The sequence below is a fragment of the Neoarius graeffei genome, chromosome 3, assembly GCF_027579695.1.
Source record: "Neoarius graeffei isolate fNeoGra1 chromosome 3, fNeoGra1.pri, whole genome shotgun sequence".
Lineage (NCBI taxonomy): Eukaryota > Metazoa > Chordata > Actinopteri > Siluriformes > Ariidae > Neoarius > Neoarius graeffei.
In genome coordinates this window covers 49,734,313-49,750,296 of record NC_083571.1, presented here as the reverse complement: position 1 = coordinate 49,750,296, position 15,984 = coordinate 49,734,313, and the positions used below count along the sequence as shown (strand labels likewise).

At 38.3% G+C, this 15,984-nt stretch overlaps 1 protein-coding gene across 1 annotated transcript in view; it reads right to left on the bottom strand.

Moving 5' to 3' along the window:
* Window positions 1-2,174: 2,174 nt before the first annotated feature.
* Window positions 2,175-15,984, bottom strand: part of LOC132883389 (astrocytic phosphoprotein PEA-15) — a 42,109-nt gene continuing 28,299 nt past the window's right edge. Inside the window, exons 2-4 of the mRNA XM_060916967.1 lie at window positions 4,283-4,457; window positions 3,981-4,136; window positions 2,175-3,159 (exon numbers count right to left, since the gene is read on the bottom strand). Coding sequence (XP_060772950.1) covers window positions 3,095-3,159; window positions 3,981-4,136; window positions 4,283-4,454 — 393 coding nt within the window. The 5' untranslated portion in view covers window positions 4,455-4,457 and the 3' untranslated portion in view covers window positions 2,175-3,094. The remainder of the gene's footprint in view (window positions 3,160-3,980; window positions 4,137-4,282; window positions 4,458-15,984) is intronic.

The window sequence follows — 15,984 nt, the reverse complement described above, 5'->3', positions numbered from 1 at the left end:
TCAATCAAATCCAATGTTAAAAAAAAATTCTTGCTTATAAAAGGTCTGGATAAGCATCTATTTTGAATTTGATGCAGGAAGAATAAACACATACTTCCAAGCTGATGTATCTCATCTGTTCAGAGGCTATGGCACTCGTCAAAAGTGGCAATATCAAACCACTATGGTTTGTTGCACCACTATGAAACAAACATGTTATTCAATTTTTTAAAAATCCATGAAATAACCATTAATGGTTAAGCATTAAAATGTAATTGTTCATGGAATTCAGACACATGAGGTGTTTATCCAGACCTTTATAAAGAAGGAATTTTATACAAGTGGTCCTTCAAATTTTAGTTGAATACTCCTGATATATCATGACACATATTCACAGATCTACCAGGCGTTTATCAGAAGGCATCAAGCCATGGATCTTTAAACATTTCTCTTACTCCACCTGTTAGACTTAGCAAGGATACACACAATATGACCCAAAGTACTTCATAGAAACAATTACGCTACTTTCAACAATGCTTAATATTACATAACCAATTGACGTCCAACATTGAAGCTATTTCGGCTCAAGTTTATCACATTTGAACTGGAGAAGTCTCAAGGTGAAATTCAACTTCTTATGACACCTACAATTTGTTAGACATCACATGAAAATAGCTAGCAATATAAACCAAAACACAAAGGTTTACTACAAATAACCCAATCTGAAAAACATTGTTTGTTGGCACAATGAAAGGAGATGATGGGTATAAATTGGACTGTTGTTGTTACACAAACTTAGTTTAGGTCCAGGGTTTTTCAAGGAACACATATACCCTGCAAGTGCTGACATTTAACACTAGCCGTAAAAAGAACATCACAAACGCATCCACACAAAAACACATTATTTACTCAGCAATTATTCTAGCACTTAATGTCATATGAATGCATACTGGTAATTAGCATAGCAAAAGCAACAGTCTGTTGAGGCTGGGCAAAAGAGACACAGTGATCTAGCTAATATTGGATTTTAAATCAACAGTCTTTCTGCAACTGGGTTATACACATCATAAGGATGGCTTGGAAGATGATAATGATGCACTTGGAAATGTTTTTGATATAAGTACAGTAATTCAGTAACACCAATTCATTTCAGCTTCCTGTAATCTATCTGACAGTTGATTAGGAGTCCAAGCACCAACAGTGCTGGAACCCTATTACTTTTGTTAGGGATTTTTTATTTATTATTGATGATGACGACGTTGATGATATTACTGATGTAACATATTAGCTATAACTCATTAGCAACCATATTAAACAGGGGTGGACGAATCACTAACCCAGGGCAAGCAGATTTTGCGTCTGAGCTTTTTGTTTTTCTTCCTGAAGTTTCCCAGCAGACAAGTAGGTTAAACAACCAAAGAACGAAAATAAAACCAGATCACTTACTGACTTTCGCAAAACAAAAATTCTCATTTGATTTTCATGCAACATCTTGAATCCCACCGTCTACTACACTACACACATTAGCTGAGGCAATCTGGTTGACAGCAGTCACCTCACAGCTACACGTATTGAGAGAAAATAAAGATGTCAAACTCAAATCCACACTACATTATACAGAAAACATTCACAAATTACTTGCTGATGGTCCCCCCCCCAGGTCACCAACACAACATTATCACAGGATAAGGGTTATGGCTACAGTTTCAATCATTATACTCAACTCATTGCCTTAGTCTGTATTAATGCACTTAACTTGCTGGCCATTTGTTATTACATTACATTAACAGCCACTTTTTAGCCTAGTCGGTTAGGTTTACCAAAAACATGGAAACATGGGTCTGGGCATCACATTAGCTCTTCCACGTCATTGGTGGACTAACTAATACATTTGTAACCTGTCCACCCCTGTTACCCCAACTGGAGTCGATGCTTGTTTATTGCAGTAAGATAATACTGAATAATCACATTATTAACTGTAATGCTAATGTCCACTTCTCAGATTTCTAATTATGCATCATATGACATTGTAATGTAAATGTATAGTATACTAAGAAGCACAAATAATTCATTCACAGTTTATGATTGAAAATAATATACAAACTCAACGGTATATTAAGCCCTAACAAGCCATGTGCTTGTGCAAAAGTTGTCATTTTATGAGCGTGAAGCCAATAAAATCACATGGAATGATGTCTTTTCAGTCACTGTTTAATCCCCGATCACAAACACTATTTATGTTTGAGGTATTTAAACCCAAAATATATGCTAATGAAGTACATCTTTAATATGGGCATTCTTATCAATATCAACGAAGCCCACTCTTGAAAACATGTGATCCTCATGATATGTTTGATATGCGATATAAGCTATTCATCATACTTCATAAAATGATTCATTACAATGCTTAGGATAAATAAACAGAAGAAATAATAAAAAATAATTTAAATTTCAACAGATCTAATCATGTACACAAATAATGTGTCTCTATGGAAGGCAAATGTTGGCTTTGCAGTTATCAAATGAGGCTCGACACTGAATTCTAAAGATTTTTGCAGGTTGTTAACTTGTGAGTTTTAAAGGGAATCTACAACCAAGTGAAGTGTAGTTACACTATTACTCAGAGTAGCACAGAGTTAAAGAAACAGGCTGGAAGATTTATCACTATATTAGATACGTGAAGAGGTCTCGGTTACACTGGCTTCTTGGACTACACTGTTGCATTCAACATTTCTATAGTCAAAATAAAAATTCTCTTCCATTCACACACGCGATCGCTTCTAAATCACATGAGCTTACTCATTCGCTGAAAACAATTCCCCATAGCAGGAAACACAATCTCAGAAACACTCACGGCAAACACTAACTATTGGTCCGTTCCATCTTTCCTTCTTTTACTCCTTCTTTTACCTTCTTCTGGATTTCAAAACTTCTCGAGCCTCCAGGGTTCAGAATGTGGCTTTGAAGCATCGGTCAATCCAATTGGTTGTTTAGCTGTTCGGGTGGCGGCTTGTGGTGAGCGAGTGGGACAAGGCGGGGTTTAGATATGGGAGCTGAAGACAATTTGACAAGGTGGAGTGCCATGGACAAAGAAGAAAGGTCATGAACTTCAACCTCAGACTTTCTTAGGGGGAGGGGCCAACTTGATGATCTCATCTTCTGAAGGCTGGCGAATGATATCTGCAACAATGAGAAAGATTTTGAATTGTTACACCAAAAAAAAAAAGTTAGTGACATTTGTTGAAAATGGAGTAAAAAATTCACAGTGTGGCACAATCCACTTATGCTTTTCAGTCTTTGTGTACAATTTGTAATCAATCATATTTTCGTCTAGGTTCTACCACTGTAGTCAGGATTTTTGTTTTGTTTTTTAACTAGAGTCTATGCTTAGAGTATGCTGTATGCAGCGTGACATACTTTTTTTTTTTTTTGTAGCTCCACTGACTTCATCTTGCTCTTAACCCTGGCCAGTCCCTACTGATGAATAGCAGCCCCACAGCATGATGCTACAACCACCATGCTTCAATATGGGGATAAAGCTACAACCACTATACTTCAATATGAGGAGCAGTGTTGGATTTCTGCTAAATGTATCATTTTATTCCAAGGCCAAAAAAGAAAATGTTGGTCTCATCAAAATAGAGAACATTTTTCCACATACTGTATCTCTCCGCATTTTTTTTCAATAATGGCTTTTTTCTCATGATGCTTTATTAGTATTCTTTAAAGTGCAGCACAGTTCAAGCACCTCTAAATAACTGTTTGTTTTTTTTGTAACATTCTATTTTGTGACTATTCTGACATGGTGACATATCATTACACCCATAAACATCATCCAGTGCCTGCCTTAATTTATACCTAATGTACCAGTAAGGGCACTCCTCCACACTGGACACTTTTATTTCTTGCATTACAGTGGTTGGAAAGCCATACTTTGAAAAAAAAAACCTGGTGGTTATTTCTTATCAGGGTTTAAATTAACAATATAAAAATGTTGATACCCTTGTACTTCTTGGCTGACGGGATTCGTGTGAGCTTGGTGTCAATTTCATCATCTTCTGAGATCTTCAGCACTGTCGTACGGTATTCGATGACCCGGGTCAAAAGATCAGGCCGTCGTGAGATCTCAAAGATGCGCTCAATGTAGGACAGGTTATCTGCAGACACAACGAAGACAGCACGAAACGCATGTGTGATATGTACAAACAACAAAACATTAAATTCTCTGAAATGGAAAAAGACATTACAGTATCTAACACCTCGAAAACTAAAGGCTGTTCTTCCCACATGTCTGTTCTCTCACCCTGAGCAAGCTTATCATTTTTTTCCAGGTAACTGAACCACTCTTTGGAGGAGGTGATCGAGTTGCTCTGGTCTTCAGGGATGTCCTCCTTGCAGGCTGACTTCAGCTGCTCCAGGTCCTCATTCGTAATGTTCTCGCACAGATCGCTCAGCAAAGAGCTGTATTCCGACATGATCTGCAAAAAAAAAAAAAAAAAAGGGACTGGGGTGAGAACTTTTTTTTTTTAAATGAACACCTGAATTGGCAGCCACTGTAGTTTCAGTCCAAAAGATCTCTGTAAGAGAGTTTCATTATGTGAAATTACAAATAATTAAAGGAAAACTCCACAAAAAAAAAAAAACACATTAAAGAACCGAAGTCATTTTTAAACTTGCTTTATTTCTTAATTAACGTGTTATTCAATTACGTTTTTGGTTTTAGTAACTTTATATCGTGACTTGTATTGGCAACTAATTGCAATTGAATATTATACTTATTGGCCTATTTGTTTTTTAGCTATGCTGAATTTAGTTCGTTTGGTCCACGGCAGGCATCACTTATCTGCGTGATCTTCACGAGACTTGTGCGAGACTTCGAAACGTGAAGTGTCAGCCAGGTGTCAGTGCCGCCATTTTTAAAACTGTTTTCCAAACGAAATATTGCACAAAAATGAGTTTAAATGACAATTACTGCCTACTTTTTTCAAACTTTCCTGATTGCTATCAAAACAAACAAAACTTCCGGCTTGATTACATTAGCATTCAAAAGAGGGTGCGCGCGTCTTTTGACAGCGTTGGCAGATGTTGGTCACTTTGATTTCCACTGTACGTTTTACTTCCGTCCTACGATGTCTCGCACAGGTCTCAACGAATCTTGTTTACGGCCATTGCTTTGACATATGGACTGATATATTACATAGCATATTTCAAACACTCATAACTTGCTATAGCAGTGACAAAATAGCTGTCATAAATGCATTCCTATATTTAATAAAATGAGAAATAGAATTTTGATGATAAAAAAATTGCCTTCAGTTCTCCTTTAAATTTGTTTATATTGAAACATTATGCGAACCATTCAGGAGTAGCTGGAGCCAATCCCAGCTGACTTTGGGCAAGAAGGGTGGTACACCCTGGGCGGGTCACCAATCTATCACAGGACATAGACAACCACATTCACACCTATGGGCAATTTAGTGTAGTTAATCTGCATGTTTTTAGACTGTGGGAGGAAACCAGAGCACCCAGAGGAAACCCATGCAGACACAGGGAGAACACGCAAACTCCACACAGACATGCTCCAGTCGGCCACGAGGTTTAAAGCCAGAACCTTCTTACTGTGAGGCGAAAGTGATAACCACTGCACCACCGTGCTGCCCCAATTCAGTGTGCTAATCAATCAGAAATCTAACACAGAAGTAATGTAGATGATAAACATTGACCTTTAAGTTCCAAAATGAATTACTGCTACATGATGTAGTTGGGCTCAGTTATGGCACCGACTTGACTCAGCTAGTTAGCCGCAAAAAAAAAAAAAAAGATCTACAAGACGACAAACACACTGGCACTCATGGTATTATTAGCATTATGGTTAAAGCTTTGGAACGTGATCTATTTGAGCAGAGTGTACAGATGAGATGAGGAAACAGGATAGACTAAAAGACTGAAGTGCTGCTGCTTCGATCTGAAGAAAAGGATCAGTCACACAGGTGCCACTATTAGCAAGTAGTCAAATGGCATTAAGGGTAATGTAGGACACTTAAATCATGTCAGTGAAAGAACTGAAGCTAAAGAAGTCAACTCAAAATTTCATTGCTAAATAAATCTGGGATGTCACTATAACATTAATTATAAGGATCAACATGCAAATCTTTCAGAGTGGATTTTTCCTTTTAAATACATTTCAGGTCATATGATGCTCTATCATTTACATTTCCAAACCCTAAGGCTTGTTAATATCTAGAAACTAGATGGAAAACAATATAAACATTTTAAGGTATATTATTACAAGGAGTAGAGATAGAGAGTTCAGGTTCATTTGCCTTGTTTCTGGCCTCTTCTAACTTGCTCAGGATGATAATATGGTTCTTTGAGCCCCTCTAGTGGAGCTCTTATTGAACAGGGTTTGACAGAGAAACTCAGACTTTTATTTTGGAAACTGCTGCTATTTTGCCTATGATCGATTGGTGTAGTTTTCAAATTCAGATTTATAGTCCGCATCATTCTATAAAAATGAACATAAGAAGTCTACAGGAGCTGAAGCTCACATGCCAGCTTGCGTGTTCTAAAGTGCAGCAATTTTAAATTAGTATGAATTAAATGAAACACTGGGGTAGTAGAGCACATCTCCTCCTCTGTATGCACAAACAGAGCTTTCTGTGTATGCAGAATGACCAAATTGTACTATTCACAGCTGTAGGCTTCATTATCTATCACTATTGTGGTACTGTATGTACGTATGTGTACAAATATATGTGCACTGAACACTAAATAGAACAAATGAAACCAGGGACACAAAGGCATCATGTGCACACACACACACACACACACACACACACAGGAAGAACATGAGCCTCTGCTTGCTGCAGTTCCTCTATTGTACACTGTATATAAATGATTGGTATAAAGGAGGGAGCCATGGCCTAAATACAACACTGCACTTAGAATATCTGGGCGATAGAGGGCATTCATTTGAACAAGGATTCAGCACTGACTGACAAAAGGAAAGACTCAGGAGACTCAGATAAACCAGATGCTAGGAAATGGGCTCAACCAGGATTAAACAAATAAGGTGGCATCAATGCTATTTCAAAAATGAACATCAGCATACTTGAATAAGATAATCAAAAAGAGTTAGATGTAGGGGCCTCAGAAAATCTCACATGATTTTTTTTTTAACATTTAGACTAGGGCGGCACGGTGGTGTAGTGGTTAGCGCTGTCGCCTCACAGCAAGAAGGTCCTGGGTTCGAGCCCTGGGTCTGGCGAGGGCCTTTCTGTGTGGAGTTTGCATGTTCTCCCCGTGTCCGCGTGGGTTTCCTCCGGGTGCTCCGGTTTCCCCCACAGTCCAAAGACATGCAGGTTAGGTTAACTGGTGACTCTAAATTGACCGTAGGTGTGAATGTGAGTGTGAATGGTTGTCTGTGTCTATGTGTCAGCCCTGTGATGACCTGGCGACTTGTCCAGGGTGTACCCCGCCTTTCGCCCGTAGTCAGCTGGGATAGGCTCCAGCTTGCCTGCGACCCTGTAGAAGGATAAAGCGGCTAGAGATAATGAGATGAGATGAGATGAGACATTTAGACTAAAATATAGTAAAACTACATCTCATTATCTCTAGCCGCTTTATCCTTCTACAGGGTCACAGGCAAGCTGGAGCCTATCCCAGCTGACTACGGGCGAAAGGCAGGGTACACCCTGGACAAGTCGGCAGGTCATCACAGGGCTGACACATAGACAACCATTCACACCTCCGGTCAATTTAGAGTCACCAGTTAACCTAACCTGCATGTCTTTGGACTGTGGGGGAAACCGGAGCAAACCCATGCGGACAACATGAAAACTCCACACAGAAAGGCCCTCGCCGGCCACGGGGCTCGAACCCGGACCTTCTTGCTGCAAGGCGACAGCGCTAACCACTACACCACCGTGCCGCCAGTAAAACTACATGCATGGGTGTTGTTGATGAGATGAGATGGACTTTAAAATACCAAAACTTTGTCACTGAGACAGGGAAATGTATTTCAATTCAGTAATGCATGTAGTTTTACTACATGCATTACTGAATTGAAATACATTTCCCTGTCTCAGTGACAAAGTTTTGGTATTTTAAAGTCCAGTTAAGTGAAAATAGAGAAAAGAAAAGCACCCTTAAGATTTAAATGTTTATATCAGTATAGCGTACAGTCAGGTTCATAGGTATTTGGACGTTGTCAAATTTGTTCTTTATTATAATTTATTTATTGTTTGTGTGTTTATTTATTTATTGTTATTTATTATTTAAACGTCTACCATATTTGATATAAGATTTGAAATCAAATAAATATGGGCTAAAAGAAGCTTTAATATGGGGATTTGCATCTAGATCAGGTGAACGCTGTCAATTACAGCACTTTTTATATGTAGTTTCCCTTCCTTTATTCAACAATCAATTAAATTGTCATTCTTAAAGGTAGACTGCCTTTCAGATTTTTCAAGTGTAGGTCATAAAAATAATTTTCCCTAACACCCAATTATTTTTGTTTAGTGGACCAAAAGCTACTGAATTTGAATCACAGACTTTCAATTTTATTAGTTTTTTTTTAAATAGAACAATTAATAAATTGAGGGCCACGTGGCCCTAAATTCTCTGCTATTTTTTCTTGCTTCACCATAACCCAATTCATGATACTATGTCCATGCATCACGTGGTGGGCTTTCCTCGTTCACGCAAGGCATTGTGGGATACAAATTTGAAAGAGGAGATGAAAAAAGAGGACGCGAGTGTGCGAATGAAACATGAAAGACCGACTACAGTAACAGAAAGCGAGAAGAAAAGATGTTATGTTGCGAAGGAAAGGAAACGCAGGACCAAAATAATAAATATCAGCGGTCAGCGAGAAGCTCGGTGTGATCAGCTGTTCGTTTAGCGACAGAATGATGGAACTGTCAGCGCACAGTCAAGGTAAACCTGTAGATGGCAGTAATGCAACACTGGATGCCAGCTGCTGTAAAACCCAAAAGAAGGAGGAAAAGAAGAAGAGGAAGGTAAACCTGCACATGCGCACATGGACTTCCTCTGTCTGCTTGCGGAAAGCGAGCAATTTCATGCACATTATTTGCTCAGGAATCCCCTCAAATTAAATAACTTCCCAGCCACAGAATGGCCTGTTTTTTTTTTTTTTGAGATTTTGCAGAAATAAACATATATCACAGTGACCAAATTTCAGAGGGAACTAAATTTCACTGATTTTATGAAATCAAAAGGCCATATAGTTTTAATACTTGGTTGCATATCCTTTGCAGTCAATGACTAGAACCCATAGGTATCACCAGATGCTGGGTTTCTTCCCTGATGAAAGGCCAGTCCTTTACTATCTTCAGGTCCTGCTTGTTTTTGTGGTGTTTTGCCTTCAGCAAGTGAAACGCATGCTCAACTGGATTCAGATCAGGTGATTGCAGAATATCCCCTATATCCCAATACTATATAAATGAGCGGGTGTACAGCTATTCTTACTAAAGTGGGCTGTGAATTTACAAGACCTGAGGCGCAGTGAGAGAAATTTTACAGGCTGGAGATACGGTCATACTTTTATGCTTTAGGGATATCTGTCTTGCACTTCTTTTCTGAAAACAGTAACAGCGTTACTGGTGTCACTACAAAACAGGACAAAGAGCCAGATACTTGGCTGTCTTTGCACAAAGGCATATGACAAAATAATATTAGTAAATGTTACCATGCTGTTAATTTTTTTAAACTGTCCTCTTTAGCTCAAATGCTGAGTAATAGCACCTAGTAATGCTATTACTGAACCACAGTCCCCCAGCAGCTCAATGTGTCTAGTGCAGCTTCATTAAAGTGCTCGAGAAAACCATGCAGAATCTCAAAGAGAGGTTAAATGGTGGCTCTTTGAGAGGTCAAGCTTAAGTGGCAGGCTAAATAAAAGGTGTTTGATTGGCTTCGTGGAACAAAGGTGATCCTGTAATGGAGGTTTGCGCTCTCCAGACAGTGATAGTAGGATTGTAAATACTCCCACACACTCGTTACCATAAACGTCACAGGTCATGTTTTCAATTTTTGCAGAATGATTGGCACAACTGCCCTGCATTACACACAGGTGAAAATATGCACGTATTCATTGAGAGAGAGAGAGAAGGAAACAAAAGCTTTTCCACAGTGAGTGCATTACCCAATTCTTATTTGAATGGCATATTTTCTGCTCTTTATCTTCTTTTCTCCTTTTCATATTCTCATTGATGAGTATAATAAGTAAGAAGCTTACTTGTGACAATAATAATGATGGATTTTAGGTTATCTGTTGCAAGGCATGATTTGATCACAAGCCTCTTTACTTCTTAACTCACAAATTATTATTATTATTTTTGGTAAATCCTTTGCACTTCTTCTCTGTCGTCTCTGGAAAGAGTATGACATTGTTCCCCACACTGCCTGCCCCCCCGTCAAGCACACGAGAGAGAATTGGAGAAAGGATCTGTCCTTCACATTCTCACATAGACAAGCCTGCTTTTGTCTGCCTGCTCAGTCTCCTGCTTTCTGCCTTGTGTGTGTGTGTGTGTGTGTGTGTGAGAGAGAGAGAGAGAGAGAGAGAGAGATGTCAGGGCTGTACTGGGTCTGGGCATACCATTTTGTCCCTTTTGTGTGTAAGCGTGTGTGTGTGTGTGTGCGCACACAAAAACAATTGGGATGGTTCCTCTTCCCCGTGACTAAATTCTTAACTCTCCCCCCTCTTTTTTTTTTTTTTTTTTAATACAGGGTCTGGCTTGGAGCCCCTCGATCTACAGGCTGCTCTTTTAGGCTCCACACACTGCTCATTTATTGCTGCAGAATCTCTAATGTCTAATGCTAATGTACTGGACTTGCAAAGCACAATGCTAAATTCAAACTAAAGTCAAATCAAATTCCAAATGCTAGCACTACAGTATTCTGAATAATGAAAAGGAACTGTCATGTGACACATAGAAGAGTTAAATTTTCTCATCCAATCAGAAAGTGTTGATCAGAAATGTTGAATCCTCAAATCCGATTGGTCTGAAGTTGTTGATTTAATTTTAAGACAACAGGTCAGACAGTAGTTCTGGCTGAAATTCAAATCGCAGGTTTACAGTTATGTTAATGTGCTTATTGTAATACATGATAATTTTTACAATGACAACTAATTCACATGCGACGTGAATGAAGGCTCTCCACATTACTTTGTTTAGCTATAAACAATTTTTTTTAAATGTTTCTTTATTAAAGAAACGCATACAGTATAAATGGTGACATGGTGAAGCTTTCTATAAGGAGATGTTTATTAACATTATGGAAGGATTGTCTACTGTAAGTGCTTCAGAATAATTTAAGGTAAAGCTGTTCCTGTGCATTTTCTATTGACTGGTCATTGACTACTTTAACCAGTACCGATTCTGTTCTATGATGCATCAAAACATTGACTGAAATATATCCTGCTTCTTATGCTTACTTATAAAGATGGTGGGCATTAGATATCTGATCTTGAGATCATTTCCACCATAAGATTTTTCCACCATCTTGGGTTGAATCTATTCCACTTCATCCATAATCTTATGCTTTATTAATTATTGTCTATTACCTCTTTTTTTAATCAAAGGCCAAAAAAATGGAAATTTCACTTCTTTTGGAGTGCCTATGTTCAATATTGAATTTCTTTGTGATATCACAGTAATGGTCAATGGCTCATCTGAAAACAGATACTCAGCCTTAAGAATTTGCAGTTCTTTGTATTATTTATTTATTTTATTTATTTTAACCAAACCTATTGCTTTTAGAGTTTATAATTTTATTGTGCCGGTTGTATAGAGTGTTTTACTATTAAAAAAAAAAAGCTTTAAAATTTAAAATTGCATCTTTAAATTACACCATCATACACACAGCCTTAATGTATTTACATAGTCACGTGGTTAAAGTGAAGATTCAGTAAGAAAACAATAGAACTTGAAGTAAAACGGTATAGGAACTACATCTTGTGTTCATTTTAATGTTAAACTTGAATGTCACAAAGTTTGCAAAATCACTAACAGCCCAAATAATGTAGAAGTTGTAAACAAATGCATCTGAAAATATACTCAAATGAAATAATACCTTTAAAATAAACTTTCAGATTTGAAAGTCTCCTCTCTAATAGAGTTTTCAGCTTCTGGCAACTTTATACATGTAAGCTGGGCTTATGAAATTGGTATAAGTAATGACAGAGATATCTCATCTCATCTCATTATCTCTAGCCGCTTTATCCTTCTACAGGGTCGCAGGCAAGCTGGAGCCTATCCCAGCTGACTATGGGCGAAAGGCGGGGTACACCCTGGACAAGTCGCCAGGTCATCACAGGGCTGACACATAGACACAGACAACCATTCACACTCACATTCACACCTACGGTCAATTTAGAGTCACCAGTTAACCTAACCTGCATGTCTTTGGACTGTGGGGGAAACCGGAGCACCCGGAGGAAACCCACGCGGACACGGGGAGAACATGCAAACTCCACACAGAAAGGCCCTCGCCGGCCCCGGGGCTCGAACCCAGGACCTTCTTGCTGTGAGGCGACAGCGCTAACCACTACACCACCGTGCCGCCTGACAGAGATATTTTTATTTAAAAAAATAAATAATTTTTTTGCTGAAAAATTGCACAAAACTTTTTTAGACAGTCATTTTGGTATCACCTCCTCTGATGCTATCACCCAGTGCGGTCCACACCCACCTAGTGATGCCACTGTCTGTGCTAATGTTATTGTGGTGAGGTGTGACTTGTTTGCCCAGCAGTAGGCTCACACCCCTCTCCTTTCCCACTGCCCTGTTCACCAGCAGCAAAACGCAGAGTCACGATACTCTACACACAGAAACCCAAGTGTCCTGACTAATGAAATTGCCAGGTCAAACTGATTGAAAAAGTCCAGTAAGTTGATTTTCATTCTGCTGGCAGAATAGTGTACTATGATGTAGGGTTAAACAACAGCAGTGTTAGATCTACTGGATTTTGAATGGTCACTCAAAAATAACTATTAAAATCCCTTGTTAAATAGATTATTCTTAGTTATCTACCAAGTTTCCTATAAACACTAACATCTAACACACAAACGCTAACACCTGAAACACGCATGATGTCCCTCTTCATGCATAAGAATGAAAAGAGTTCTATGTAAAATTGATGAATGATACTGAGAAACATTTTAAAATATGGAAAAGCAAGCACAATAGCATCTGTTTCAATCATCCAAGTCAAATTTGGAGTGATATAGCTTTAATTGCCAGGTCAGTGCATTGACACTACAGTTGAGCTTTTCAATTATTTGACTGTTCTCACAAAGACATCTGCAAAAGCTTCATCCATGTTCACCAGCCTCCTTTTGGTCCCACCCATTTCTACTGTCTCTATTAGAAATACAGTGCATTGATGCATGATTGTGCATGCATGCGTGTGTATGTGTGTGTGTGCATGCAAAACCCAGCCATGGCACTACCATCACAACGCCATTCACCCTTCACACAGCTGAGATCACCATGACAACCAGACCGAGCTTGCGTTTTAGAGATGGGAGACTGTAACCTAGCAACAGGGCAAGAGTGTAACCCCCAACGAAGTTTCCCGCTTTGCCCCTCGTACCCAGCCCTCCAGGAAGAAAAAGAGTCACAGAACAAATGACAAAGAGGCAGAACACCTCAGTAAATGACTGAAAGGAACATATCATTCACACACATGCACTTGCATGCACACTTGGACAAAACACTTCATGTTGTCATTTATACATGACACATCCATATTTGGAGCTGTGTGAAATATGAGAAAATAGAATTTCAAATGGATAACAAAAAAGAAAAATCAAGATACTGTAAAAATGATCATTCTTTCCTTTCTGTGCCAGCAGCTGTCATTTCTAAGCTGAAATGAAAACTAAAACAACATGCCGTTGTATTACTCACTCTGTCTGCAAATCGTTCCACCAGTGAACCACACACGCTGTCTCTCAGGAGATCTAGTGATGGTTTAAAGGAATATTTCTTATTTCCAATACAGCTACTCCCGGTGACATCAGCTGGCTTGCTATTTAGCGACTCGACAGTGTACATTACCACAGGTTTCAAGGCTGGAGCCATGAACACATGTCTCTTTCTCTAATGATGGTGATTTGTCCTCATTATTCAGTGTCAATGGGCAGAATTGCTGTCAAAAAATGGAACTCTTTGTCATGGTATGTCATTTTCCAGACTTCTGCCATGTAAATGACAGAAAAGAATATTTTTATTTTCAATATTGTATTAAATTTGTAAATTGCTGTATAATAAAATTTTGATTTTTAACCTACCACAACTCAGTTATACATCAGTTATATATAAAGAACAAAAAATATCCAATCCGCCCAGTTTGATTTCCATACTCATCTGATGAATTTCTCTTTGTCACAAATAATCCAGGCAAAATATTACATTGTTTTGGTTAAAAAAATAATCAGTTTGGAATAAGAAATGGATCTGGGTTGTTCCAGAAAAATTGATAAGCCAATAAACCTAGTTTTATTCATCTTCAAACATTTCAATAGATCCTGGTTAGTAGTTGTTGACTTGAACGTGCCAAGAAACTGTAGTGAAAAAAGTAACCATAGCAACTCTGTGATTAATGAGGATTTGGCAACACAGCTCTCACAGCCTTGATCTCTCACACACACACAACTGTGCTCTAATGCACTCTACCAATCTTCAGGTTAGTACTTTTGTGACTGGAAAAGCTGAACTGCAGGCACATTATCTGACACACTTGATACAAGCAAATTTATGTGCAAATTCTTCACAAGAGCATTTGCACAAGAAATCTGGTATTCATGATAATGCACACACACTGTATGTATGTATTATATATTGTATTTCATTGCAGACAGTATGAACCCAAGATATTTCATGTTTCTGGTCAACTTCATTTCATTTATTAATATACATCCATTCCTGTGTTTCAGGCCTGTAACACATTCCAAAAAGTAAAATTAATGATGTGATTTGAAATAGGTGATGTCAACAAGTGATTATAATCATGATTTGGTACAAAATCAGTATCCAGGAAAGGCCTAGTCTTTGAAGAGCAAAGATGGACCAAGGATCTCCAGTTTATCAACAAATGTGTAAGAAAACTATTGAAATGTTTTAAAAAAATGTTCCTCAGAAAAGATATGAAAGGATTTGAATATTTCAACCCCTATGGTACATATAATCATTAAATGATTCAAGGAATCTGGAGGAATTTCGGTGCGTCAAGGGTAAGGGCGCAAGCCTAAGCTAAACATGCATGATCTCCAAATCACTCAGACGGCACTGCATTAAGAACAGTCATTCATCTATAGCTGATATAATACTTTTGCCACTCACAGATATGTAATATTGGATCATTTTCCTCAATAAATAATTGACTAAGTATAATATTTTTGTCCCATTTGTTTAACTGGGTTCTCTTTATCTACTTTTAGGACTTGTGTGAAAATCTGATGTTATTTTAGGTCATATTTATGCAGAAATATAGAAAATTCTAAAGGGTTCACAAACTTTCAAGCACTACTGTAACTTGCACTTCTGTGATGACAGCATTAATGCAGAAAAGTACACTGAGATTTTGGAGGAACACATGCTGCCTTCAAGGCAACATCTTTTCCAGGGATATTTCAACAAGACAATGCAAAACCACATTCTGCACACATTATAAAATGACTGAATCTGAAGGCAAGCAGCCCCATAGCATGATGCTCCCACCACCATGCTTCATCATGTGTATGATGTTCTTTGGGTGATAAGCTGTCTTGTTTTTGCACTTACCATATCTTTTTGAATCATACCCAAAAAGCTCTACTTTGGTCTCATCCGATAATACACCAAAAATATTTGCCCCATGGTTTAACAAAATTTAGGTGGGCTTGGATGTTTCATTTTCCATGTAGCCATCCTACCTCCTGAACTTTATTTGGAGTGAATCAGAATTACTTAATTGATAAGTGCATGACAATTCCTCTTG